This window comes from Castanea sativa, chromosome 6, assembly GCF_040712315.1.
Source record: "Castanea sativa cultivar Marrone di Chiusa Pesio chromosome 6, ASM4071231v1".
Lineage (NCBI taxonomy): Eukaryota > Viridiplantae > Streptophyta > Magnoliopsida > Fagales > Fagaceae > Castanea > Castanea sativa.
The window spans coordinates 47,523,502-47,551,425 of NC_134018.1; the positions used below are offsets into that span (position 1 = coordinate 47,523,502).

General features: G+C 33.4%; 3 protein-coding genes across 4 annotated transcripts; all 3 read right to left on the minus strand.

Annotated features, from left to right (window-relative positions):
• Nucleotides 1-670: 670 nt before the first annotated feature.
• Nucleotides 671-2,356, minus strand: LOC142640967 (CASP-like protein 4D1). Its single transcript, XM_075815312.1, has 3 exons — nt 2,139-2,356; nt 1,643-1,778; nt 671-1,125 (listed from the first exon to the last, which is right to left on the minus strand). The coding sequence occupies exons 1-3, from the start codon at nt 2,303-2,305 to the stop codon at nt 919-921; spliced, it is 510 nt and encodes a 169-aa protein (XP_075671427.1). The 5' UTR covers nt 2,306-2,356; the 3' UTR covers nt 671-918.
• Nucleotides 2,357-4,769: 2,413 nt separating this feature from the next.
• On the minus strand, nt 4,770-23,393 carry LOC142639122 (CASP-like protein 4D1). 2 transcript variants are annotated; one of them, XM_075813230.1, is made up of 3 exons: nt 23,215-23,393; nt 22,887-23,022; nt 4,770-4,976 (listed from the first exon to the last, which is right to left on the minus strand). In XM_075813230.1, the coding sequence occupies exons 1-3, from the start codon at nt 23,391-23,393 to the stop codon at nt 4,770-4,772; spliced, it is 522 nt and encodes a 173-aa protein (XP_075669345.1). The 2 variants fall into 2 exon arrangements, 1 of the variants encoding a protein (XP_075669345.1); XR_012845129.1 differs by lacking the exons at nt 4,770-4,976; nt 23,215-23,393 and adding an exon at nt 22,604-22,784 and having other exon boundaries at nt 22,887-22,971.
• Nucleotides 23,394-25,116: 1,723 nt separating this feature from the next.
• LOC142638188 (CASP-like protein 4D1) lies at nt 25,117-27,653 on the minus strand. The gene is made up of 3 exons (XM_075812203.1): nt 27,385-27,653; nt 26,206-26,329; nt 25,117-25,584 (listed from the first exon to the last, which is right to left on the minus strand). Exons 1-3 carry the CDS (start codon nt 27,537-27,539, stop codon nt 25,354-25,356), a joined length of 510 nt encoding a protein of 169 aa, XP_075668318.1. The 5' UTR covers nt 27,540-27,653; the 3' UTR covers nt 25,117-25,353.
• Nucleotides 27,654-27,924: the final 271 nt, after the last annotated feature.

Here is a 27,924-nt window from a genome sequence, read left to right on the forward strand (position 1 = left end):
ACAGCTCCGAGTCCATGGACTACTTCTTTCCTTAATCTGCAGCAACCACAAGTTCACCTACTTGTGACTTTGAGACTCCACTCAAAGGTTTAATATCTTCTTTAAAGTTCTTTATGCAGCAACTGAAACAACCATCAAGTTCTTGATGTGAATCTTTATCTTGATAGTTTAAAATGTGTGTATGAAGGTAAAATCCTCTAGATCTCACAGAAAATTCAACACACAATACTTTAAAGACTTCTAAAACATAGCTAGGGTTTTTCCTTGTATATGTGAAGTAAAACACTTAACCCTACATGTCATATGGGCTTAGGCTAAATTAGAATTTCTACAGAAAATTTAACTTGCACGAGATTCGATCGATCGAGTCTAATTTTTGATCGATCGAGTCTTGCAAATTTTGACCAATAAATCTTACAATCACTCGATTCCAATTTTACATAAAAACACACTTTGAGCAAGCCTAAATCTAGACTCTATGTTTTGATCATGGTTTGCCAACATAATATATATTAAAGTTCTAATACATTAGTTTCCAAAGTCTTAGAGCCTAACATCATTAAATTGTACTTCACGATGATGTGTGTAGATTTTGAGGACTACGCACATTTTGGAGCATAATTAAGTGTTGAACGTACATTCGTACTATTAAATTGGAATTCTTGTCCTATTTGGGCATCAATAGAATAGTGCATGAAACTTTTATTATTCAACCAGAACATTACAATTCGAAATGGAGGAAATTTCACATCAAAGAGAGAAATTATCACTACAAGTCAAGGGGCTAATCACTAATTTAAATGCCCCCAACTTTAAAAAACCACAAAGAAAATTGCAAATATGCATAAATCAAAATCATAGAAAGAAAAAGAAACTTCAAGCAATAAGATTTGATAGAAATTGCTTTCTCCATAACAATCAAACTTTCTTTGGAACTGCATACGAAGATATAACTGATAATATAGCAGTGCACACGAACGCGAGGAGGAGGAGGCTAGCTGATGCATATGCCTTCTCATAAAATGATTTGTCAATAACTAGCCCAATTGCATCAAATGTTGCCTTCAAATCTACTGTAACTCCAAATCCTGCAGCAGCACCTGTGGCTAATAGGTACGATATAACCTATACACAAGTAATTTTGGGTCAGACTCTACTGCTCTTTCAATTGAATATCAAAAAAAAAAAAAAAAACACTTTGGATTATATTAACTATGATGTCTACCTGAGCAAACTCAACGTCATCACAAGGCAAAAAAAATAATAATAATTCGAGTTAAAATTCTGCCATGTAACGCTATGCAATTCAACCTCAACTTATTCTAGCAGGGCACTACTGTTCCTAGTTATCTTGTTTTGGACTTGTTAAGACTTAAGTAAAAAAGTACTGTATCTAATTTTCTTTTTGGGCTGAAAAAAAAAACTGTAAATCCTGACTTTTTAAAAGATCATGCATCTATTCAGCCAATAATAATCCTTAGAGAAACCAAGATTTCCATAACAAGATTGATGAAAAAGAAAATTGTGGAAACTAATATCATTCAGACACAAAAGAAATAGTTATATGATGATAAGAATTCCTTATCACATTTAGCAACAAAACAAAGCCCAAAAAAAAAAAAAAAAAAAAAAAAAACTATACCTTATCACCATAGAAGTCAAGTAGAGCGCCGCCATCCCCAGTTATTAAGTGATTTCCCTTTATAATGTGAAAAATTGAGAATGCAATTTGTAAGAGGGTATATACGACTCCAAAGACATTTGTAGCAAGCATATACCTGCAATAAAAGAATAAAGAAAAGGTCGGTTATGTATTATCAACTGATTAATTAGAGTCAATTAGGTATATTCTTTTTAATTTTTACCTTTTTTTTGTGTGTAGAATTATATGCTTTTTTATGAAAAAAATTTACTACAAAAACAAATAGGACAAAGGTTAGCTACAAAATTAGTTGTAGCCTTAAACTACAACCTAAGGCTACAACTAATTTTGTAGCTAACCTTTATCCATAAAAATATGTACAATAATGCTATATCTATAAAATTTTCACAACAAATCTTAATTGACATTCTATATATTAATGATAATGAACCTAGATTAAATATATAAAAAAATACTGAAAGTTTACAACACTTACCTGTAGGCATAAATCCCATTAAAACGTACTTTGAACGTTAGATCTTCGGTATATGCCGTTGCTGTATTGGTGGTAAGAACTATAAGTGATATAAATAAAAGAACAAAATTGAAGAATTTCAATAAAAGTGTGACAATACGCGAAGCTGAGGATGTTGGTGGTGCCATTCTCGACTCGACCAAAACTCAATATTCCACTCGACCAAAATTCCTTATGCTGGGATTGGCATATTTAGCTCTCAATTTATATCCAACTCAAGTCTTAGTCACTGCTGAGTTTGGCCTTATGACCAAGAATGCTGCCAAGTCCAACTAGCACCAAGTGCCCCCACACCAAGAATTTACTTTGAAATTCTGGCAGAGTAACGTACAAGAGCTGAAAGCTAAATTGTCGAAATAATTGACCCAAAAATTGTACGCACATATCACATATCTAAAAGGAGATCGATCATTGAGTCGTCATTGACCCATCCCCACTTGCGGTATAGACGTCTATAATTCCAAGCACCTAGAGCTAGAAATTAGAATTTTCAAAAAATGCTGTCGGTGCAATGAATGTTTTGCAATAGGTCAAGTGTGGAATAACGGAACATCTATACGTGTTGAATTTTCTAAAAAATAAAAATAAAAATATTAATTGCAAAGTCCTACTTCTACTATAGAAAGAAAAACATAATTGCTCCGCGACACTAACTACCGCATGCAGTTTTGGTGTTGGCGTATGAGTATATTCTCTTATCTCATCTCCCTTCCCTTATATATATATATATATATGTGTGTGTGTGTGTGTGTGTGTGTGTTTCTCAACAAAAAAAAAAAAAAGATACTCAGTGTTGTTGAGTCGTCCTACATCGGTGAGATGTGATATTGAGAAAGAGTTTATCACTTGCTCCGTGATACTAACTGCCGCATGCAGTTTTGGTGTTGGCGTGTGAGTATATTCTCTTATCTCATCTCTCATCCCCTATATATATGTGTGTGTGTGTGTGTGTGTTTCTCAAAAAAAAAAATACTCAGTGTTGTTGAGTCGTCCCACATCGGTAAAATGGTGTTGGCGTGTTGTTAAAAAAGTCTCACATCGGTAAGGTGTGATATTGAGAAAGAGTTTATCACTTGCTCTATAACACTAACTGCTACATGCAGTTTTGGTGTCAAAAAAAAAATATTAATTGATTTTTTTTTCTCAAAAAATTAAAAAAACATAATTAAGAAAATAAGAATAAATAAAATCCTAATTCTACTTGGAAAAAGGAAATAACATAAAATATTAAAAAAATTGTCTTCAGCTCAATCAACTAATCTACTCAATTTCCTTGGGTAGAGGAAAACACGGCCTAGAGTTTTTGTGACAATCTTCCACGAACCCCAAATAATTCTCTCCATATCTTATTATCTTCCGCAAGACAAAACAAATCAATATGCTACTTTTTTTTTTTTTTCTTTTCTCACTCATAATAAATCATATTGAATGAATTCTTATTCTTGACATTTTTCTCCGTGGTGGGATGCACAATGGATATCCTAAAGATGAATCCATGCAAACATCTATAGAAGCTAGATTGCCTTATGCACAAAGTTTACCCAATAACACTCTTGCACATCGCTTGTTCACCTCTACTGATTCTTGTTCAAATAAATCTTCCCAAAGATGATTAAGAATGTTTTCCATTAATTTTCCTGAATTCATACTAAGTTTATCACTAGCAAAGTTGAGAGAAACTCATCACCCCCAATGAAATCATAATGTTGAATGTGTTTAAGTTCAAGCTATGGGAGATGAAAACTTCGTTCATCAACAACCCATCGATCCACACCTATTGAATTTGAAAGAAACTCATCAACCCCAATGAAATCGTGTATCCACGCATAATGATTCTTGTACTGCTGAATGATTGCAATCAATAAAATAGACAACCTCTTGTTCTTAAACAAAGGAAGCCTCATCAACGGTATTAGGTAACGGGATCACCTTGTTTGTATATGACTTTATCCTCATCAAATCCAATCTTGTCTCATTGACTACTCCCTTTAGGATAATCATCATAAATTGATGGATAGGATAATCCTAGTGTATGGCACCAACTCTTTCAATGTATTCATCCTCCTCCTCGATATAGCAATCCACCTCCACCTCAACATAAAATGGATTTAGATGACAGTTTTGAGGCCAATCAAATCACTTATCCATTCATTGAAAGAATGCCTCTAATGGTGTGCATTGTGTGCAACATCATTGCTTCCATACACATTATCTGTGTCAACATGCCTTTACAATAACAAACTTTCACAAAACCTAAGTTTTACAAGAATACTAGGCTAGTAGACAACAAAATAGATAAAACCGCACAAAATAAACTTTTATAGTTTTATTAATAACAACTTAATATATTATACACTAGTCATTTAGCTTCTTTAGTGTAAACTACCTGTAGTTTAGGCAGCAAAAGCTTGCAACTTCAACACTGCTGCACTTTCTATTCATCTTAACAATATATTGAATAGAATCACTATTCAACTAAAAAAAGGGAAATAAAGCCTAATTCATTAAGGAAAAGATAAGTAACATAGAGTATTAAAAACTATCTTCCACTTAATCAACTAATATGCATCACTAGCATATTCAATACAACACCTAAACTTTCTTTGGCAGTGCGTAGGAAGAGAGAATTGACAATATAACGGTGCATAAGAATGCTGGGAGAAGGAGGTTAGCTGCAGCAAATCCCCGACTTAGATAGTTGTTGAAATGATCGTTTGATTTATCAATTAAGTGTGACTTTCCATCTATGCTAACACCAAGTCCTGCTGCTGCTCCACTGAGTAATAAGTATGATATAACCTGCTAAAGCTATTCAAGATTTCAAGGTCAAACTCTAAAATTAAAATATAACAAAGTTGTTGCATAGGGCTTTTTTTTTTCTTTTGCTAAAATAAAAGTTTTTATGGGCCATTCTTCGAAAGTTTATTACTAAGAGTAGGAAATTCTTTCAAATTGGTATAGAATAAAACTTTATCCATTGATCAAACAATAAGCTATGATGTTTCCTTTTTCTCTTTTGCAAATATGAAACTTGAAATGAGTAATGCCGACTTAAAAAAATTAAAAATGGAAGCTATTTAAACACAAAATAAACATAAAAAATCGAATAATTCCATGCCAAAATGAAATTAGCACCATAACAATATGATGATGGTACCTTGTCACCATAAAATTCAAATATAATGAATTTATGGCTCTCCATCATGATTTGGAAGATTACAAATGCAATTGTTTGCAAAATGGTATGTCCAATGCCAATGATGCTTGCAGCAAACATGTAGCTGCAATTTAACATGAAAAGTTAAATTGTTAATTTTGTTTTAGTAATCATTCCTGTTTTTTCATTGGAATGTATATTTCAATACCGGGTATTATTTGTGTGCCAATTTAGAATTACTGCTAATATATATGATAATTATTGTTGGGTCAATGGGCTCAAGAATATGTGTGGGGTTAGTCCAAGAGTATTTTTAGGGCTAAAGGCCCAATCCGAGGACACAGAATGGTCCAAAGATGTAAGAATGTCAACTCACAAAGCAATACTCATAGGTAAAAAGGTGATACCTGAACAAGTATATCCAAGAGGATAGTCCAAGGAAGATTATGTCATCGGCTATGTAAAGCCGAGGTAGGAAAGACCCTATAGGTAAGGGTAGTCATGGTAAATGTGGAAGATAAGAAGAAGGACAGTGAAATATCTAAGATAAAGCTGTTACCACCGCCCCACATTGAATGCTTTGCAACTGCTTCTCTGGCCACATTAATGGAGAAGTGATACTTGAGCATCAAAGTTTAGCCTGATACCTTCCTCCAAAAACTTCAGGGGAGGTCAATGAGACAAGTATCTAAAAAGCAATTGAACCCTTACGTGGAGGATAAGGAGAAGAAGAGGGATGATATAAAAGGAAGAAGGGACCTTCAGGAGAGGAAAGAGAGAAAAATAGACATTGTATACATCAAAATCTATAATTGTAACCTATCTTTGGAAGAGATTGAGGGAAATAAGCAAATTCATCCCTTGCTTATGTCCGAGGACGAATTCTGTCATATAAACTTTTCCTTGTTTGTAGTGTTTGAGTCGAGCCCATCATTTTTGTTATCCAATATCCCTAGAACCTAGATTACAAGCCCACTCTCTACAAATTTCATTGTATTGGGCTTTTGAGCCTATTCCCTTCTCACTATTGAGTTTGGACTTAAATTGTGACCCTAAAATTATAATAATAGAAAAGGGGGAGTTGAACTCTGATTTTTCTAAGAAATAAGAACAACTTTGGTTACAACACTCTTCCTCTCAAAAAAAAAGTTACATTACTCTTGATTATATATGTACATTTATAATACCAAATAAATTTACCTAAGTCTTCATCACATAGTTTTGAACAATATCAATCTATCAATTCAAATTCTAGTAATACACATTCTTAATATCATTATTATAGTATCCTATAAATTTATGATGGATCAAAGCTTAATATAATAGGACTATAGGAGAGCTTAATAACATTTATTTCAGCTTGTATACAGGCTTTATCGTTTAAAAGTGAAAGAGAGATACCCCTTGACTGAAATAATTCCAAATTAAAATACTTTTTTCTTCTTCTTATTTGGGAAAGAAAATACTTTCAATTAAGTGTACGTTATTATAAAATAAAATGATTTTTTTAGCCCAGTAAATGATATCGTTTCATGATAGAATCAGTATATTATTATATTATCATTAAAAGTAAATGGTAGAATAAATCGTCTATGTATAGAGCAAAAAAAAAAAAAACTAATGTTATCAACAACAAAAAAATAATAATTACTGTAAAAATAAATTAATAATGGACCATGGTAATCGAATTATAAAACTAATAATAATAATAATAATGGACCATGGTAAAGAAAATAGCTAAAGATAATTCTGCATAAATACTAGCGCAAAAATGATGATATAAATACTAGTGCAATAATGGTGATGTAAATGAATTTTTCAGTGCTTACTCATATCTTTCATACTTCGAGAAGATATAAGTTAGGCCATCTTGTTCATAGGTATTACCATTGATAAGAAGGATTACGAATGATAGTAATAGGAAAAGTAAAGATATGCCCCTCAACGAAAAAATAGCAATAAGAAATTTTTGTAGTGCCATCTTCGACTAGTTAAAGCTGTTCTATGCTATAAAATTGGGACCAATTGTCCTCACATTTTATATATGAGACTCGAGTTGAAGGTTGTGCCGTGCATCCACTTCCCCCTCGATCGTTACCTTTACGTAGTTCACCATGATCATTACGACAAACTCGAGGACTCCCCTAGAAATCATTGAAAAAGACAATTATCTATGGACAAAGCCGGCCCGTGATAAAACCAATTGCTCCTCGAATATTTAAACCCCCCCCCCCCCCCCCCCCCACTCCACTTGGCTTGGGGGCCATTTTTTCTCTCTAAAACTTTAAGCTTTTACCGCTCTTGCTTGCATCTCTTTGGACCATTCCATCTGTCAGGACTCAGGAATCTGTTTAGTTTCTTGTTGTTATCAATAACTAGCTTGTAACTCCATGTATATGCATGGATATACTTAAAGATATACAATAAGATACATAATATAATTCCTATATATATAATTTAAATACCACTGATAGTCATTTTTATATTTTGTTAACTCTTTAAAAAAATTTGTAAGGATAATATTAGGTATAAAATGTAAATTGTCCATATTTTGTTTATTATTATTGTGAAGCATTTTTTTTTTTTTTTAAGATTCATTTATTTTAGACTCTTTGATTTTTGTACTTAATAACTCACTTGGATGAATATTTATGATATGGTCTCACATTTGATTCTAAAATTAAGAAATAAAACTCTTTAAGAATAAATAATTTTAGATACATGACACAAAATTGGAACTCTAAGTTAGAATTCTAATCTGAGTTTCTCTCAGCTTTACCTATTATTATTATTGTTATTATTATTATTATTATTATATAGATATATATATATATAGATGACTTATAAATTTGAATTTTTTTAGTTATATGATTATGTTTTTTATGATTTATTATATTGGATTCTTCATTTTCTACACTAAATTAACTAATTTGGCACAATAATTTAAAATTTTAGATCAGATGAGACATGTGGAGCAAAATTAAACTCTAATTGAAATTTATTTTTTACACTAAATTAACTCACTTGGCACAAAATTCTAAAATTTAGATTAGATGAGACACATGACGCAAAATTAGACTCTATTTGAATTTCAATTTGAAATTTAGTTGGATTTTCTCTCTGCTTTACCTATTATTATTACTAGTATGAAACCCATGCTACTGTACGGGAATGGATATAATTTAATAAAATAATGAAAATAAATATATTGCATTTTATTATTTAAGTGATACTATTGGTTTTGTTTTTTTATTTTTATTTATTAATCATGAGTTTATTTATGTTTTAAAGACTTATTTTATTCATGTTTAATAAAACTTAGCATTATGCAATTTTTTAACAAATATTTTTATCATACAAAATTCTAATGAAAGAATGCTACATAGACATATATATTCAAGGTTGATTCATACACGGTACATATAGCTATGATTAAGTTGCTTTATCACAAACCATTTTTAGCAAAATATTTTAATCAATTAAATGTGAATCTCATAACGTGCATCTCATAACAATATATAACAATAGAATAACGTAAATCTCTTAAATAAAAAATTAATCAATTAAAAATCACTAAAATTATGAGCATAAAACGTAAAGACAAACAAATAGGATAAGTACTAATTCTTTAAAAGAAAACTTATAGTGAGTTGAGAAAACTACACAAATAATCCTTGATGTTTGAAGAATGATAGGATTTCAACTTCCTTTCGAAATTGGGTAGAGACTCGTGCTGATAACGTGTTATGAAAAAGAAAAGAAACATGCAACATCAATGATAGGAAAACAAAACAATTTTATAATTAAACAATAAAAAATATTGACAAAAAGGAAAGAAAGTATAGGCAGATGAAAGAAAATAAAAATGCAACATCAATCATAGGAATACCACAAAATTATATAATTAAACAATAAAAAATTTACACAAAAAGGAATTACAGTATAGGCAAATGAAAGAAAGCAGTAATCAAACTTTAGGAATGGTTGGAATTCGTTTTGCAGAGCATAAATCAGGACCATGAAAATTGTAAAGACAAGTACAATCGGAATATCTGGAGAACTTCTTCTTATATAAGATACAAAAATACCCAAATACATGCATCATTGATACCGAGATATTCTTTTGAAATTCCATAGCATTGATTGATGAAGAAGAAGGGAGTTGTATATTAAGGTGCCTGAATCAGTGTGGAAAAGGGAGGTGAACCTGAAAATACATGGGTGTGGAAAAAGGAGATGAACCTGAAAATACACAGGTGTGGAAAAAAAAAAAAAAAAAAAAAAAAGCACATCGAAATTACAACAAATAGAGGAAAGTTATACTCTAATTTCATATTTACATTGACACGTGGCACAATATAGATTAGAACTCTACTTTAGAATTGCAATTGGAGTTTCTCTCACCTTCACCTATTATATATATATATATATATATATATATATATATATATATATATATATATATATTTGCTTAAAATTAAAATTATAAGGAAAAAAAAGGTTTGACTTAATGACTTCTAGGAGGGCGGGGGGAAAAGTGAACTTTTACCAAAATCATGTCTTTTTAAAATAAAAATAAAAAGGATTTTACTGATGGATGAGTATTTGCATTAGTCAATGCAAAATAGAAAAAGTGCTTAATTTTACATATTTAGTCCCCAAAATCGTTTGTATCAGTCAAGTTAAAAACGTGTAAATTTGTAAAGTAACCATGTCAATTTATACTGTCATTATTCATTTTGCATATAGTTTTTATTCTTTATTTACATATCCTAAAAATGAAGAAAGAGAATAGATAATGGTTGTTGTGTGTGAAAAAAAAAAATTTAATCAAGAAAAATTAATATTTTAATGAAATAGAGTATAAAATATATAATTTGGCATGGGTATTTTTGAAAAGTAGTTGTATAAAATAGAAAAAAGTATGCTCTTATGTTAAAATAAATAGAAATTTTTGCACAAACTTATACAAAGGCTTTGAGAGAATTTATTAATGAACTATTTTAGGAAGCATTTTTATGAGGAAAAAAAAAATTACATTTTTATCAATTTCCTATAAAAGTAATATCAAAATTTTTCTAAAATAGTTTATTAATAAACATTTTAAGAGCACTAGTTAACTAACCCTTTTTTAATAAAAAAATCATGTCTCTTGGCTAGATTATGAGTTCTTGAATTCTCAAAAAAAATTGCATAGTGGTAGTACTTTTCTTATCGTGGAAATCGTTTTATTCAACGGCTTCTTTTAAAAGTGATGACCTTTGGCAAATGTTAGGGTTAACCGGCTTTGGCTAAATTTACATATGCTAGCTAAGTCAGCTCTTTAAAAATTACCATAAAATAGCTTTGTGATTTTTCACAAAGTTTAATTTAGTTTTTTTTTTTTTTTAATTGATAAAGCAGTAATTGAAAAAATTAATATTTTAAACCTTAGTTATATTAGTTAGAAAAAAGAAACATCAGCCATGACTTTACTAAATTGATTTAACACAATGGCTTAGAGCATCTCCAGCAGATTCTCCAAATTTTTGTACTGTTTGGAGAATGAACCAAGGAAGTCGATACCGTACCGAAGGCTGTACCGGTTTGGCCACCGGTACGATATATTTCGGATACCGGTCAATACCGGTGTACCGTTTCGGGTTTACCGCTATTTTATATATATATTATATACACACACACCAAAATCTCTAGAACCATGTTTATAAGCATATAATATTTCACTTATATTATAGTAAATATAAAAGTTTATTATAAAACATTACCTCAATTCAGAACAAATTATTTATAGTTTAGACTTTAATATCAATTAAAAGGAAAAAAAAAAACACAATATAAAAAATAGAAAGCTTAGTTGTTCATTGCATACTAAGAAAACAAATAATACTAATAAGTTAATGTAAATAAGTTACCATTATACTCTTAAAAAAATTCAAAAATTACAAAACTAAAAAAATAAATAAATAAAAAGCTTTTTTTTGTACCGGCCGGTATTGCCCGAAATTGGCCGGTATGGCCGGTACGCGGCCGGTATTTTTTCCGGTACAAAATAGAAGTGTACCGATACCGGTGCACTGGCCGGTATGGTATGTACCGGCCGGTACCGGTACGGTATTAACCACCCTGGAATGAACAGTGACATTTGGCTATTACCTACCCACTTTTTCAAATACACTTTCCAACAGATTATCTATCACATTCTCTATCTCATTTAAATATTATTTCTTCATTCATTCTTTATTCTTTTTTTAACAACTACACATCTTCCAACATTTTTTTATTCAATATCTGATTATTATAATAGAAAAAAACATTTGAAGAATGAATAGTAGCCCATCAGATTTGATGAGCTACTGTTCATTAGCAAAAAAACAAAATCATATATAGAGAATCCATTGGAGACCATTTTTATGGTCTCATTCTCTATTATAGACAATATTTTGCCTTTACCTAAGCTATTGGAGATGCTCTTACTACCGGAAACACTAATGCTGTTGACTTCGAATCTGGCACAAAGGAATAGAAGGCATGAGTGATGAGGAGCATAGGAAGTTCACGACTTCATGTAAAGCACTGAAAAAAAAAGGGCAGAGTAAATGACACCTTCCATCTTAGAGCAATTGCATCAATCTAGCTAAAAAATTTCGTCTATTTTATATTGAGAATTTACTTTTTTTATTTTACACGGTTACTTTCTAAAAACATTCACATCAATCTATTTATTTAAAATATTTATTGCAATATAATATTCAATTTTTCATTACTTTTGATAAGCCAAAAATGTATTGACCCCTTGTGATAAATTAAATAATTAATTAGCCAAATTAATTAATTAGGTTCAATTACATGCAACAAGCGTGGCAACACAAACAAATCACCAATTAACTAAATATGCAACGGAAATTAAATGACACGATGATTTGTTTATGAATGAGGAAAACCTACACGGCAAAAACTCCACTGAGTGATTTTAAGTTCACCACTCCCGAGAATCCACTATTATCAAAACAAACGGTTACAAGTAAAGGAATCTCAATACTTTATACCAACCTACAGTTGAACCCTTACCCCAATACCCAATTGAACTTGTTCTGTAGTAATAATCTCTCCTTGTATTGCACGGCTCCGAGTACGTGACTAACCAATAGATGCGCGGATCCTAGTACGCGATTTTATCACCAACTTGAGAAGGATGTTGGCTGCAAAGTTCTTCTGTTCTTTAACACATGAAGATCACGAAGTTGCTTGGTCACAAAACCCTACAATGTACAAACACAACAGCTTCTTCAAGAACTAGGGCAAATTAGGTTTCCGGTCACACTTGAGGAATTATGCTCTTATGCAATTGTGCTCTTAGCTGTACAACCTGATACGACCCTTAAAATAATCCTTATACATGTTTAGGGTTATGAGAAAAAATAAATAAATAAATAAAAGGCCAAACATACAATCACGGATTGGATGAAAATCTGAATTTCATAAACCTCAATAGATACCCTAACTATCGAGCAACTGTCAAGCCTCTGGCTGAAACAACTCTTTTAAACCTTGATAGATGCTAGCTGTCGAGCTTTAATAAACAACACTTCTTCACTTGTTTCTTAGATAGACTTGCATGGCTTTAATACTTGAACTTGAAACCTTATTTCTTGAAGCATTAAACACATCCTAGATCTACCCAATTACAAGTAAAGTGTATTTTGTCAAAGGATTAGCCAATATGTAAAATGTTGACATATGTTACTAACATTCAATCACATATGTCCTAACAATGTCCCCCTTTGGCAATCTGTGACAAAACCACAGCAAACAAATGAACATATGAGAGGAGTCATAAATCACTCAACTCATACTTGTTAAGTACAATAAAATCTATCCTAACACAAACTCTTGAAAAACTTTGCAAGAAGAGAGTTCATGGCAAGGAAGACTTTGACAACCTGTATTTCTGAAACACTTAAACAAAACTCATCAAAGTATCTTTGTGTGAAACAGAAATAAAAGATTGCATTCAAATAAATAAGAAACATGTGTATAAAGAGAGAAAAGAAACAACATATGGAGAAATAGGTGAAATAACATACATCGACATATATATAAACCAAATATAAGTACAATGTATGTCAAATGATCACAAGACCCATTTACAAGAAGAATGTATCTAAAATAGAAAGAAAAGAAAAAAAAATACATCAAAATCCTCACTACATCCCTCAAAAACATGAGCACGCCCCCTAACAAAAATCTTATATACTAACCCTCCCCTTATGAGTATGACTACTCTCATCCCAAAACTACTCCCATTTTTTGTCACGAATGACAAAGGGTAAAAGTATCAAGTAGATATCTCATCATCACCGGAAGAGCTAGCATCTCCATCCCCATCATCATCATCGTCATCAGAGTCACCATCGTCCTCGGATGCCTCAGGAGGAGGAGAGGGAGACTCTACGAAGCCACCCAGGCGAGCCTGTCGTCTGGTAATACGGCCAACACGGGTGTTCACCTGACACAACTCATCACTGAGAATGTCAAGGCGAGCATCCATGCACTAAAGCTGCACCATGATCGCATCAAGAGTCACACCACCCGCAGAAGAAGAGGGAGCGGAGGTGGATGGAGCTGAAGGAGTGGGAGGAGTTGTCGACTCGAACGTAGCTGCGCCTCGCTCTGTTTAATAGTAGCGGCGTCTATGGCACATATGACATGGAAGTGGTCGGAAATGGGAAAAGGAACAAAAAAATGGTGTAAAATGCTCGTGATAGTAGAAGGGAAGATAAGATTATCACAGGTCGTAGTATCCTTATACACATCTATGAAAGAAAGAATGAAATGAGAGGGAAAGTCAATAGTAAGATGCTCAATGAGGGATAACAAAAGCCGAGCACGGGGCTCTGTAATAGAGTTATAATGAGAGAGATGATACAAAACAAAGGTCATAACCATGTTAATGAACCTAGGACGTTTAGCAAAGGTCGAACAAGAAGTGAATTGAGAGAGGGAGAAAGAGAAACATGCAGAAAAGCACCAAATACAGTCAATATGTAAGAATATAGAGAATGTAAGGTACGTATGCATGAAAATGCACGAGCATGTGAAATGCAATAGTAAAAACATCATGGGCTCAACCTAATCCAAACCTATCAACACACAATTTGTTCCACAATGTAAACACACATTTAAAATGCGTGAAACATCGTTATAATGCACATATGATGCAATGCATGATATTTTAAGATCAAATATACAAAACTCATCCCAAAAATTTTGCAAAAACCTCTTTGATTTTGAAAAACCTCGAAATTTTCAAAAAATCCCAAAATCTAGGTCAGAATGCATGAAATGTATGATTAAAGGCTAGAAAAGAGATCATACCTGTGAAATATGCAATGAAGAGTCCAAAGAATGAGTAGGGAAGATGAAGAGGTTGAGTGAGAAGAGTTTATGAGTGTGAGAGAATTCTGTCTATCGAGAGAGATCGAAGAGAAATGAGACAGAAATCGCGAATCGCGTATATATAGAAGTCTCATAATTCTCGACAGATCGAGAGGTGTCGAGCTTTAAAAGCTTGGAGAGAAATAGCTATCGAGTAGCAATCCAGAGGTGTCCACAGCAAGAATGAGCTTAATGGATCGAGTGGCTATCGAGCAGCTATCAAGGAGATAGAAATTTTCTCGATGAATAGAGGAGCTATTGAGAAGCTATCGAGATTGCGATAAGAAAAAGTTGAAGAGCTTGATAGATAGCCTAGTTGTCAAGAGGTGTCGAGGAGCTGTCGAGATTACTTAAAAACTGTTTTTCAATAAGAGAAAAACACAAACATGAAGGCAATCAAACATGCAACTCAACCAAGAATCCAAACAACAATTTAAGCTGTCAAAAACATCTCTCAACAAGAAAAATGTCATGCATATAGATCCAAAACACACATACACACTAAACAAGTCTAACCAATTTTATATTTCAAAATAAGTTTAGACAGTTTAGTAAGCATACATTAGACAGTCTAACCAATTAATAGCTATCAAGCAGCAATCCAGAGGTGTCCATAGCAAGAATGAGCTTAATGGATCGAGTAGCTATCGAGCAGCTATCAAGGAGATAGAAACTTTCTCGATGGATCGAGGAGTTATTGAGAAGCTATCGAGATTGCGATAAGAAAAAGTTGAAGAGCTCGATAGATAGCCTAGTTGTCAAGAGGTGTCAAGGAGCTGTCGAGATTACTTAAAAACTCTTTTTCAAGAAGAGAAAAACACAAACATGAATGCAATCAAACATGCAACTCAACCAAGAATCCAAACAACATTTTAACCTGTCAAAAACATCTCTCAACAAGAAAAAATGTCATGCATTTAGATCCAAAACACACACACACACTAAACAAGTCTGACCAATTTTATATTTCAAAAACAAGTTCAGACAATTTAGTAAGCATACATTAACACATGTAAACCTTATGATGGCCAAATCACATTGTACCTGCACATGTATCAAAAGTAGCAAAGAATTTTGCGTGTTGTGTGTGAAAACATCACAAAATTACATAAGTGTCTCTATATTATGACAATTTGAGATATGAGTAAATCAATTTAATTCACACAAAATCATAACTGTTTGATGGAGACTATCACCTTCGAGGTACATCCTATAACTCCCACATCTCCTAGAATACACACTTGCAACCATGTTTTAAAGCATTTCGATCTTTTTGCTTTTAATTTTTCTTTGCATATTTTTTCTTTTATTAAGCATATCATGCAATGGTATATAAGAGAGAGAAAAGAAATACCCAATTATGTTAAGTTTTTTGACATTGCACTTTTACTATGCCGAAACATACCGATGTCATTTCAAGATTGGCGGGCAATAGTGGTGAGATGGTTATTTATGCATTTCTCTTAATATTTTTTAGTCTTTGCCATCAAAAAGAGTAATACGAGTATTAAGTATAAAAGATCACTTAACCTTACTCTTCACAAACACGAGCTACAAAGCTCACTTGCTTAGTTGTGCATAGAGATGCCCATTTAAGCTACAAAAGATACAAAGTTCAGAATACTTTTTTTCATTGGCCATTCAAGGTACACAAGTACCAATGTACACAAACACATACTGTTTTTATATTTTTTTCATTTTTCAATTTTTTTTATTTTTATGAATGAAAAAAGTAAAAAAAAAAACTGAAAAACAACCAAACAAAAACATGTCAATTAAAGCAATGCATAAAAACTAGACTGTCTCAACAAAAAAAAAAAAACACAAGTAATGCAAACATAACAAAAATAGGGAGAGAGAGAGAGAGAGAAAAGGTGACTAAATCACTTGGAGCCCTTTTCGTTCCACACCTTGGAAGAACCTTTCCTTTGAGCAAACTCTTAAACCGGCGGTGAGGGGGAAGAATTAAAACCGTTCAAGTTCGAAAGGAATATAAGGGCTTTGAGGAGATCTCCAAAAGGAGCAAGAGAGGACGAAAGCTGATTCTGGCTTCCCGACGAAATCATGTTGTTGCTCTGTTGAATGGCTAACCACTTATAGCAGTTAGGTTGAGTATGTCCAGCTGCGCCACAGTGATGACAAAGATGCTGCTTCTTCTCTTTGGACTTTTGAGCATTACTCTTCTTAGCCTTAGGGTTTTTGGTTTCTTTCTTAGCAAGCTTAGGAGGTGCTCCTAAGATAGATTTACCATTGTCTATGTTCTCACTAGCTATCACAGTTTTAGCATCATTATTTTCAAAATCAATATTTTTAGCATGAGAAACAAAAACAGTAGTACTAAAAGAAGTAATATTAGAAGAAGAAAAATCATACCCTAAACCGGTTTAATTGAAAGCAAATTTCTGCATGCTGAGCATCTCATCAAGTTTTGCACTTGAGGTCCTCTCCAACTAAGCTCTCACTTGGAATATTTCCGCCTCAAGCTTCTTGGTCTTCTCAGCCAAGAAATCGTTCTCAAACCTCAGTGCTTCAATAGTCTGATTTGCTTCATCAAAAATGTGGGGAGTTGTTCTCATTCAAGCTCCACATCACTGAACTTCTTGGTAGCCAACCTATACAGCTTCTCATATTTTTTCGAGACCTTAAAAACCCTAGGACTAAGAAGGCTACCTCTCAAAGGCCTAAACAAAAGAAGCAGCATCTTTGTCATCACTGTGAAGCAGCTAGTCATACTCGACCAAATTGCTATAAGTGGTTAGCCACTCAAAATAGCAACAACATATTGGCATCGGGAAACCAGAATCAGTTTCCGTCCGCGTTTGCTCCTCTTGGAGATCTTCTCAAAGCCCTCTTGTTCCTTTCAAACTTGAACGATATCAATTCTTCCCCCTCACCGACGGTTCAAGGGTTTGCAAAGAGGAAAGGTTCTTCCAAGGTGTGGACGAAAAAGAGTTCCAAGTGATCTAATCACTTTTTTCTCTCTCTTCGTCTATTTTTCTTTGTTTTTGCATTACTTGAGTGTTTTGCTTTAATATTTTAAGTCAGTCTAGTTTTATGCATTACTTTGTTTTGTTTTGCATGTTTTTGGTTATTAGTTTTTCAGTTTTAGTTATTTTGTTTTAATTCAAAAATAAATAAAAAAATTTGAAAAATTCAGAAAAATACAAAAACAGTGTGTGTTTGTGTATATCGGTTCTTGTGAACCTTAAAATGGCCTTTGAAACAGAGTTTTCTAAACTTTGTATCTCTTGTAGCTTAGATGAGCATTCCTATGCACAACTAAGCAAGTAAGTTTTGTGACTCTTTGTTTGTGATGAGTAAGGTTAAGTGATCTCTTGTACTTAACACTCATATCACTCTTTTTGACGGGAAGGACTAGAAAATCCTAAGAGAAAGGCATAAATAACCATCTCACCACTGTTACCCACCAATCATGAAATGACATCTGTATGCTTCGGCATAGCAAAAGTGCAATGTCAATGACATCTGTATGCTTCGGCATAACAAAAGTGCAATGTCAAAAGCTTAACATAATTGGGTATTTCTTTTCTCTCATTTGTATACCCATGCATGGTTCGCTTAATAAAAAGAAAAAATGCAAAGAAAATGAAAGCAAGAGGAACAAAATGCTTATAAATATGATTGCAAGCGTGTTTTCTAGGAGATGTTGGAGTTATAGGATGCACTTCAAAGGTGATAGTCCCCATTAAACAGTTATGATTATGTGTGAGTTAAAGCGATTTTCTCATATCTCAAATCATCATAACATTGAGACACTCATGCAATCTTGCGATGTTTTTCACACACAACACGCAATATTCTTTGCTACTCTTGATACATATGCAGGTACAATGTGATTTGGTCATCACAAGGTTTACATTGGTTGATGTATGCTCACTAAACTGTCTTAACTTGTTTTTGAAATATAAAATTGGTTAGACTTGTTTAGTGTCTGTGTGTGTGTTTGGGAGCTAAATGCTTAACTCTTTGTTGGTTGAGACATGTTTTGAAAGGTTAAAATGTTGGTTGGATCATTGGTTGAGTTGCATGTTTGATTGCATTCATATATATGTTTTTCTCCTTTTTGAAAAACTATTTTTAAGCCATCTCGATACCTTCTCGACACCTCTTGATACCTGGCTTATCTGTCAAGCTCTTCAGTTGAATCTTATCGCAATCTCGATAGCTTCTCGATCGATCGAAAAACCTCCTAACCTCTCGATAGCTTCTCGATCGATCAAGAAACCTCCTGACCTCTCGATAGCTTCTGGATCAATCAAGAAACATCCTGACCTCTCAATAGCTTCTCGACACCTTGTGGATCGATCGAGCTTCTGTTGTGTGTCTGATGTTTGGTTCCTCGACACTTCCTCGACAGCTAAATCTGTCGACGTACTTTTTCTCGACACCTATCTCGATACCTCTCGACACCTTCATGTGTCGAGATTTACTGAGGCTCTGTATATAGGTTCTGTGAGATCCGGTCTTCTTTTCTCTCGACCTCTCTCTCTCGATAGATTTGACTTCTCACCTCCTTTTTTCACTTTCTCTCACTTAAACTCTTTCCTTAAGGTTTCTTCAAGCTTTTTCAAGATTTTCTTCTCTTGGTAAGCTTCTTATCCTTCATTCTACATACATTTCATGTTTTGAAACCTAGGTTTTTATTCTTTTTGAAAATTTTTGGGGTTTTTCAAAATTGTTGAGTTTTTGTGAAAATTTGGGATGGGTTTTGCCTAAATGAGTTTCAAATCTCATACATTGCATTTCATCAGCATAATAACTGTATTATCATGCATTTAGATGTGTGCAAATTAATTGTGTGTTGGTAGGATTGGATTGGGCGGAGCCTATGATGTCTTTTATATGGCATGTCACATGTTCATACATTTTTCATGCATACATTCTTTCCTTTCAATATACTTGCTATATTTGAACTGTGTTGGAACTTTTCTGAGTGTTTCTTTCTTCCCTCTCTCTCTCTCTCTAGTTTACGTTAGTGCGTCAATGGTACCAAAACGTAAGTCTACTCCGGTCCAGAACCTTATGCGTTCTAGGGCCTCTTCGTCTTCTGATCTTACTCCCTCCTCTGTCAGGTTCCGTGATGAGAAAGCCCAAAAGAACTTCTAGGAGAACTTTTCTAAACAAGGTGTTCATTCGGAACACCAAGTTGTCTTGTCGAATTTTGTCGACACTGACCTTTCTGATGTCATTCACAAACGGGAATGGGAGTCACTGTATGACGTCCCTGTCACATGCCCTTCCGTGCTCATTTAAGAATTTTACTCCAACATGCATGGAACTGATACTTCAGTACCTCTTTTTCACACTCGCGTTCGAGGTACGCGTATAGTATTCACACCGGAGTTGGTATCCGATGTGCTTCATGTTCCGAGGGTTGCGCATCCTGACTACCCCGGTTGTGAGCGTCTACGGATTGTGTCCAAAGAGAAGATAATCTCTCCCTTTTGTGAGCGCCCAGCTGATTGGGGTGAGCATCAGTCTACATCATGTCGACCTTTTGCTAAAGGACCTAGGTTCTTAAACATGGTCATGACGTTTGTGTTGTATTCTCTCTCTCACTACAACTCTATCACAGAGCCTCGTGCTCGATTTTTGTTGTCCCTTCTTGAGGATCTTTCCATTGATTTTCCTTCACATTTTATCCTCTCTATCATAGATGTTTATAGGGATACATCTACCCGTGATAAGCTCATCTTTCCTTCTGCTATCACGCGGATCTTACGTCATTTTTTTGTTCCTTTTCCCTCTTTTGACCACTTCACCTTTATGTGTGCCATTGACTACACTATCGTTAAACAGAGCGAGGCCCAGTTTCGTACTAGGCGATCCGATTCGACAACTCCTCCCACTCCTTCGGCACCTTCTACCTCCACTCCCTCTTCTTCTACAGGAGGTGTGACTTTAGATGCAATCATGGCGCAGCTTCAGCACATGGATGCTCGTCTTGATACACTTTCTACGAAGTTATATCAGGTGAACACTCGTGTTGGCCGCATTGCTAGACGGCAAGCTCGCCTTGGTGGTTTTGTGGAGTCTCCCTCTCCTCCTCCCAAGTCATCCGAGACACCTATGGTTCCGACGATGATGATGATAGGGATGGAGATGCTAGCTCTTCCAGTTCTAACGAGATATCTACTTGACACTCTTACCCTTTGTCACTCATGACAAAAAGGGGGAGTAGTTTTGGATATGAGAGTAGTCACTCTTAGGGGGAGAGTTAGGTGATTTTTGTTAGGGAGAGAGTTTGTTTTTTAGGGATGTAGTAAGGATTACATGTATTTTTTTTCTTTTCTCTCTTGTTAGAAATAAATTGTTCTTTTCTCTCTTGTTAGAAATACATGTAGTTTTCGTGAGTGTCTCATGGGTAAGGCATTCCCGCAAAGTACTTGTGAAACTTTCTGTTTGGCAAAAAGTTGTATTTTGCTTTACCAAGTCTTTACCCACACTATATATACCCTCATTACCCACAAATTGTAATGAGTGCTTTTCAGAGAGAAAACCATAGAAAATACATTTGAGAGTTAGAGATTGTTATACCCACAATCATTTACACATTTTCTTGTGGTTTTCCTTAACTCCTACCTCTCCATCTCTATATCCTTGAGAGGTTGATAGCTCAAACACTTATCACACCAATTCTAAGTGTCAAGTGAGATTTTGCTATTAGGAAGCATTGGAAGAAGTCATTTATTGGCAGATGCAATCGAGTTGAATTGCAAGATCCGAAGAGTTAGAGAAGATAAGGTTCCAAGAAGCCAGTTGGTAGCAAGAGCTTGGAGGGCTCAAGTACATTGGGTGGACTAGGCTTGGAGGGTCTTTTGTTATTCATGTACTCCAACTTTATTCTCTAGTCGATCGATTTCGACTTGGAGGGTCGCAGAGAGGTTTTTCGCCGAGTTCTTTAGTTTCCTCTTCGATAATACGTCTCAGTATTATTTTGTGTTTGCATTTCTCTTCCCTACTCTTTAAGCTTTTCTTTTATTGTTGATATTTGATGAATATGGCTTAGGGTAGTGTTTACGGTTGTTTGCGCTTTATTACTCTTGTTCTGCACAAGCTATCTAGCTATAATTTTAATTTGAAAGTCTAAACAAGCTCTTGTATATTTACACAAATCCGAGCTTTCAGATGTCATCACTCATCACAACTCACAAGGCAGTAAATTTAAGTTGAAATTCTGCCCAAATTAACACCTTGCAAGGTTCAAGGCCATTCCAAGCCCAAGCTCCAATTCGAACCAGCCCATAATTAAAAACGCTATGCAATTCAACCAGAATGTATTCTAGCATAAAGCAACCGAAAGTTTACATTGTTTTCTTGAAAATGGGTCGAAATTCCACTGATCCTAGTTATCATGTTTTGGACTTGCTAAGTCAAAAAATATATAATTTTCTTTTTGGGCCAAACAAAAAAACATATATCATTACTTTTTCAAAAATCGTTCGTCTATTCAGCCAATAATAGGCCCTAGAGAAACTATATGATTGCCATAACAAGATTGAAAAAGAAAACTGCGGAAATTAACATCATTTAACACACAAAAGAATCAAGGAAGATGGATGAAGGGTTAAACTAGATTTATAGGTTGGGCTAACAACATTGAAGCTGAGCTGTGGACATTAAGGGATGGCCTAATCTTATACTTCCATTTACTAGTCCAAGCTGTTGAAATTGTGCTTGATACTAAATCTGTGATCTACCTTCTGTCAAACAATGAGGTATCTTTGGCTAACTATGCACCTATTATTGATGACTGCAAGAACTTGTTGAACCAGCTGCTCCTCTGGAAAATTCAACACTGCTACAGGGAGGCGAATGCTTGTGCTAATGCTATGGACAAGAAAGTTGTTTCCCTTCAACAAGAATTTTGTATTCTAGACTCTCCGCCTGTAGAGTTGTCTTACCTTTTAATGCACAACCTCTCTGGTCTTTTTTGTATTAGACTATGTAACACCTCTGCCCCTGTGGCTAACTCTTAGTTTCTAATATATATCCTTTTAACCAAAAAAAAAAATTATTAATATTATATGATAATTATACCTCATCACATTTAGCAACAAGGAAAAAAAGAAGAAGAAGAAGAAGAAGAAGTTTACCTTATCACCATAGAAATCAAGTAGAACGCTGCCATCCCCGCTTGTTAAGTGATTTCCCATTATAATGTGAAAAATTGAGAATACAATTTGCAAGAGGGTGTATGCGAATCCAATGACATTCGTAGCAAGCATATACCTGCAGCAATATAAAAATAAAGAAAAAGTGTAGTATTTCCAGTCTCAGCCACAAGAACAGCAACCACATTTTATTCCTAAGATTTTAGGTCGTTTATGATTTTAGGTGTTTTATCATTTTTTACTATTTTACTCTATGTGAAGTTATACTCTTTATGAATGAATTCAATACCAAAAAAAAATCAGCACTTACCTGTAGGCATAAACATTATCAAAGTGTACTTTGAAGGTTACTGTGGATATTAGAATTTCGATATGTGCTGTTGCTGTATCAGTGGTAAGGACTATGAGTGATATTAATAGGAGAACAAAATTGAAGACTTTCAATGAAAGAGTGACAATCAGCGAAGCTGAGGACATTGGTGACGCCATCCTCGACCAAAATCCACACCCAAAATGCCCTATATGCTGGACTGGATTTGCACATTAGCTCTCAATTTATATTTCATAACCCCAACTCAAGAAGCTTGGCCACTACTGACTTTGGCCTCAGCACCAAGAAAGCGGCCAATTAAGTACAAAGAATTTTTTATTTTTACTGAACAGGATTTTTTTTTTTTTTTTTTTTATTATTGCAAGAGACAGAATTGAAGCCATTAAGCTAGCTTTTGGAGGAGTTAAAAAGAATTCTCAAATTAAATTTTCAAACAAACTTTCGGTGAGATGATTTTACTGATTTTATCTCATACAAATTTTATAATAAATCTTATGATGGAATACTTTTGAAGGAGGCTCTTTCACACAACAAACTAATAGTAGACTTTCTGCTATCACATGTCACAACAAACTAGTAACATATCGTATTATCTTAACAAATTAATATTAAAACTTTCACCATCACAAGTCACAACATGCTATACTAATGCAATTAATCTCAAACCAAGTTCGTTATCTATACATATCAATCATGATGATTTGTCAATTTGACAAACAATCTCACAACTGCTAAACGAATTAGATTTTAATCCGAATGTGAACTCTTATGTGAAACGTAGGTTACTTCGATGTATGCTGGAATGAGATATTGTGTAATCAATACCTCAGTACGTTGGATAATCTCATATATATAAAGTGTTAAGAACAATATTCTTGGTGGCTACATGGCTTAGGTTTGTGCAAACAAAGAAGAGTCCACACTCTTGGCCTATCTTATAGTCTTTGAGGTGAAGATCAGGTGGTACAATCAAAAAATTGGTAAAGCTTTTCTTGTTTTTCAAGTTAGGTGCACCAAGGGTACTCCTCTCTCTCTCTCTCTCTCTCTCTCTCTACAATTTTTAGATTCATGCTTATTTGTGAATATTAAATATATGAAGTAGATCATAGATTTGTTTTCATTGCATATTGCATGCATGTGATATGATATATTTGATATCCAGACTCTCATATTGGATATTACCACCTTCATAGTTTAGGTAATTTACTGTCCTTAAAGTGGGTTGACAGAGAGGGGTGGATCAAAAGTGAAGGGGGTGATTTGACAAAGGTTGTAGGCTGTGGCAATGGTATTAATTTGGGAAAGGAGAAGGGCGTGGTGGTATGGTGGGTAGTGTAGAGAGCCTGGGGTGTTCTATTGTCTTACACCGTTTGGTGTAAAAAATGCGTGTTAAACATAGAATAGTTTTGGTTTAACAAATATTTTTATTTGGACCAAAAACCCAAAAAAATAAAACGGGTTCCCGAGATTTTTTATATCAAAACAAACACAACCTAAAAATAGACACTATTATTACCTACAAGATTTTAGGTTGTTTGAAAATTACGTATGTTACAAAAGTGTTTATACACTCAATCACAAAATCTCTCTAGAGCTTTCTCAAACTAATTCAAAGTCTCTTCTCATTAAGGATTTTGGGCCAAAACCACAAAATCCCTTAAGAGTAGAGCATATATACAGTGCTCCAACATTTATTCCTTATTAGAAAAGACAGCTTCCAAAGCAAATCAGAATGTGAAATTTGAATTAAACTCTAAATGAGTAAGAATTTGAGTCAAACTTAAACATTAAGTTGTATGACTTACATTCATGCATAAAATCTCAATACGGTTCTTAAAAACACATTAGTGAAGAGTCGAAAAATCGTTTATTAAACCATCTATGAATAAAAATAAAATAAACGAATTATAGGGCTAGCTGATGTGGTAAAGCATGGCTCTAATACCAACTAATACAACTTAGGCTTATAGAAGCAGAATATGTAACATACAATAACAACAATTATTCCACAAAATCTAAGTTCTACAAGAAAACTAGGCTAGCTAGTAAGCAAAATAATAGAGAAAACCTCACAAAAGAAACTTTTATTAATAACAACTTAATTAATCAACCCCGCCTTTACATCGAATAAATTTTCTTTGACAATGCATGGGAAGAGAGAATTGACAATATCGCCGTGCATACAAATGCAGGGAGAAGGAGATTAGCTGCTGCAAATCCCTTACTTAAGTAATTTTTGAAACTGTTGTAACTATCTACATCGTTGTTCATAACAATTAAGCGTGCCTTTAACTCTCTGCTAGCACCAATTCCTGCTGCTGCTGCACTGAGTAATATGTATGATATAGCCTGCCAAGGCGATTCAATGTCAAACTCTAAAATTAAAAATATAACAAACTTGTTACAAGGTTTTTTTTTTTTTTTTTTGCTAAAATAGTTTTTTTTTATTATAAGTAATGTTACAAGCACAAACTAATTTATAATATTTTTACAAACTGCTAATGTGACTTTAGTAATTTTCAAATAATTATTGGTAAACATAAATGTGATGTTAGTAGTGGACCCATATTAAAACTAATAAGAATTTGTTATATCAATAGCTTATAAAAATATTATAAAATAATTTATGACTGTAGTATTACTCTATTATTGTTATTATTATTATTATTATTATTATTATACCATGAGTGGCCTTATAAATGGTGACTCTTCTAAAGTTTAGTACTAAACTACTAATAGCAGGAGATACTTTCAAATTGGTATAGAAGAAAACTTTATCCTTTGATCAAAGGATAAGTTATGATGTTTCCTTTTTCTCTTTTGCAAATGTGAAACTTGAAATGCGTAACGCCAACTTTTAAAAAAAAAAAAAAATTTAAATGGAAGCTATTTAAACACAAAATAAGCCTAAAAAACCCAAATATTTCATGCCAAAATGAAATTAGTACGATAACAATATGATGATTGTACCTTGTCACCATAAAATTCAAATACAATGTATTTATCGCTCTTCATTATGATTTGGAAGATTACAAATACAATTGTTTGCAAGACGGTATATCCAATGCCAACGATGATTGCACCAAACATGTAGCTGCAATTTAACATGAAAATTTAAATTGTTAATTTTTTTTCAGTAACCATTCATATTTTTTCATTAGAATGAATATTTCAATACCGGCTATTTTTAGAATGAATATATATATTTAATAGTTACAATAATAAACAATGAGGATATGAATCTTGTTTTTCCTAATAAATAAGAGCAAGTTGTAACATTTATAAGTTATAACACTCTTGGGTTCCAGCTAGCTTAACTGGTAAGTTCTTTGATGGTTGAATAAGAGATCTCAGGAACGGACGCCATAGGTTGAAACTCTCTCAAAAAACAAATTATAACACTCTTAGTTATATAATTCTAATACCAAGTAAATTTACCAAAGTCTTCTTCACATTGTTTTTTATTTATTTATTCATCGCATAATTTTAAACAATTTCAAATTATCAATTTGAATTCTAATAATACGCCTTTTTAATATCACTATTATGGTATCCTATAAATTTATGATGGATCAAAGCTTAATATAATAGAACTATGGGATCCAAAAGTTCCACTCCTTGACGGAAATATATATGTAATTTAAAGTTATGTTAAAAAATTTTAAAATTTAAAATTAAAAAAAAAAAAAAAAAAAAAAAAAAAAAAAAAAGAAGAAGCTAGTTTAGCTAAGGATTTGGCTTGAGTTGCAGGAGTGGAGGTGAGCTTAATAACATTTATTGCAGCTGGTATAGTCTTTTTCGTTTAAGAGTGAAAGAGATACCCCTTGAGACCTTGACCAAAATAATTCCAGGATGAAATACTTTCATTTTTTTTCTTTTTTTTGAGAAAGTGAATACTTTCAATTAAGTGTATGTCGTTATTATTAAAAAATGAACAAAATTAAATAAATTAAATGACATCTTTACATGATAGGATCGATATATTATCATTAAAAGCAAATGGTAGAGTATAAAACAAAAGTAATAATAATAATTACTGTAAAATTAAACTAAATTAATAATGGACCATGGTAAAGAAAATAGCTAAAGATAATTCTGCATAAATACTAGTGCAGTAATGGTGGTGTAAATGAATTCTCCAGTGCTTACCTGTAGGTTCCCAGAACATCGAAGTAATACTTTTCGCCAGCTTCATAATAGGTATTACCGTTGTTAATAAGGATTACGAATGATAGTACTAGGAAAACTAAGGATATGCCCCTCAACGAAAAAATAGCAATTATATGAGATTTTGGTAGTGCCATCTTCGGCTAATCAAAGTTGTTCTTCTATCGTATGAGTGTATTCTCTTATCTCATTCTCATTCTCATTCTCCTATATGTGTGTGTGTTTATCAAATAAATAAATAAAAAAAGCTGTTCTTCTATGCTATGAAATTGGGACCAAAATATAGTTCTCATATTTATATAGGAGTTTATGGTTGTCCTGCACCCACCTCCCCCCTCGATCTTTAAGTGTAATTCACAGTGATCACTAGGTCAAACTCGACGAGTCCCCTACAATTGTACAAACCAATGAAAAAGACAATTATTTTTAGTCTAAAGCCGGCATTTGATAACAACTCGAAAAAATAATTCCCCCACTTGGTTTCTGCCTTCGTTAGCCCTTTTTTTTTTTTTTTACTATAGA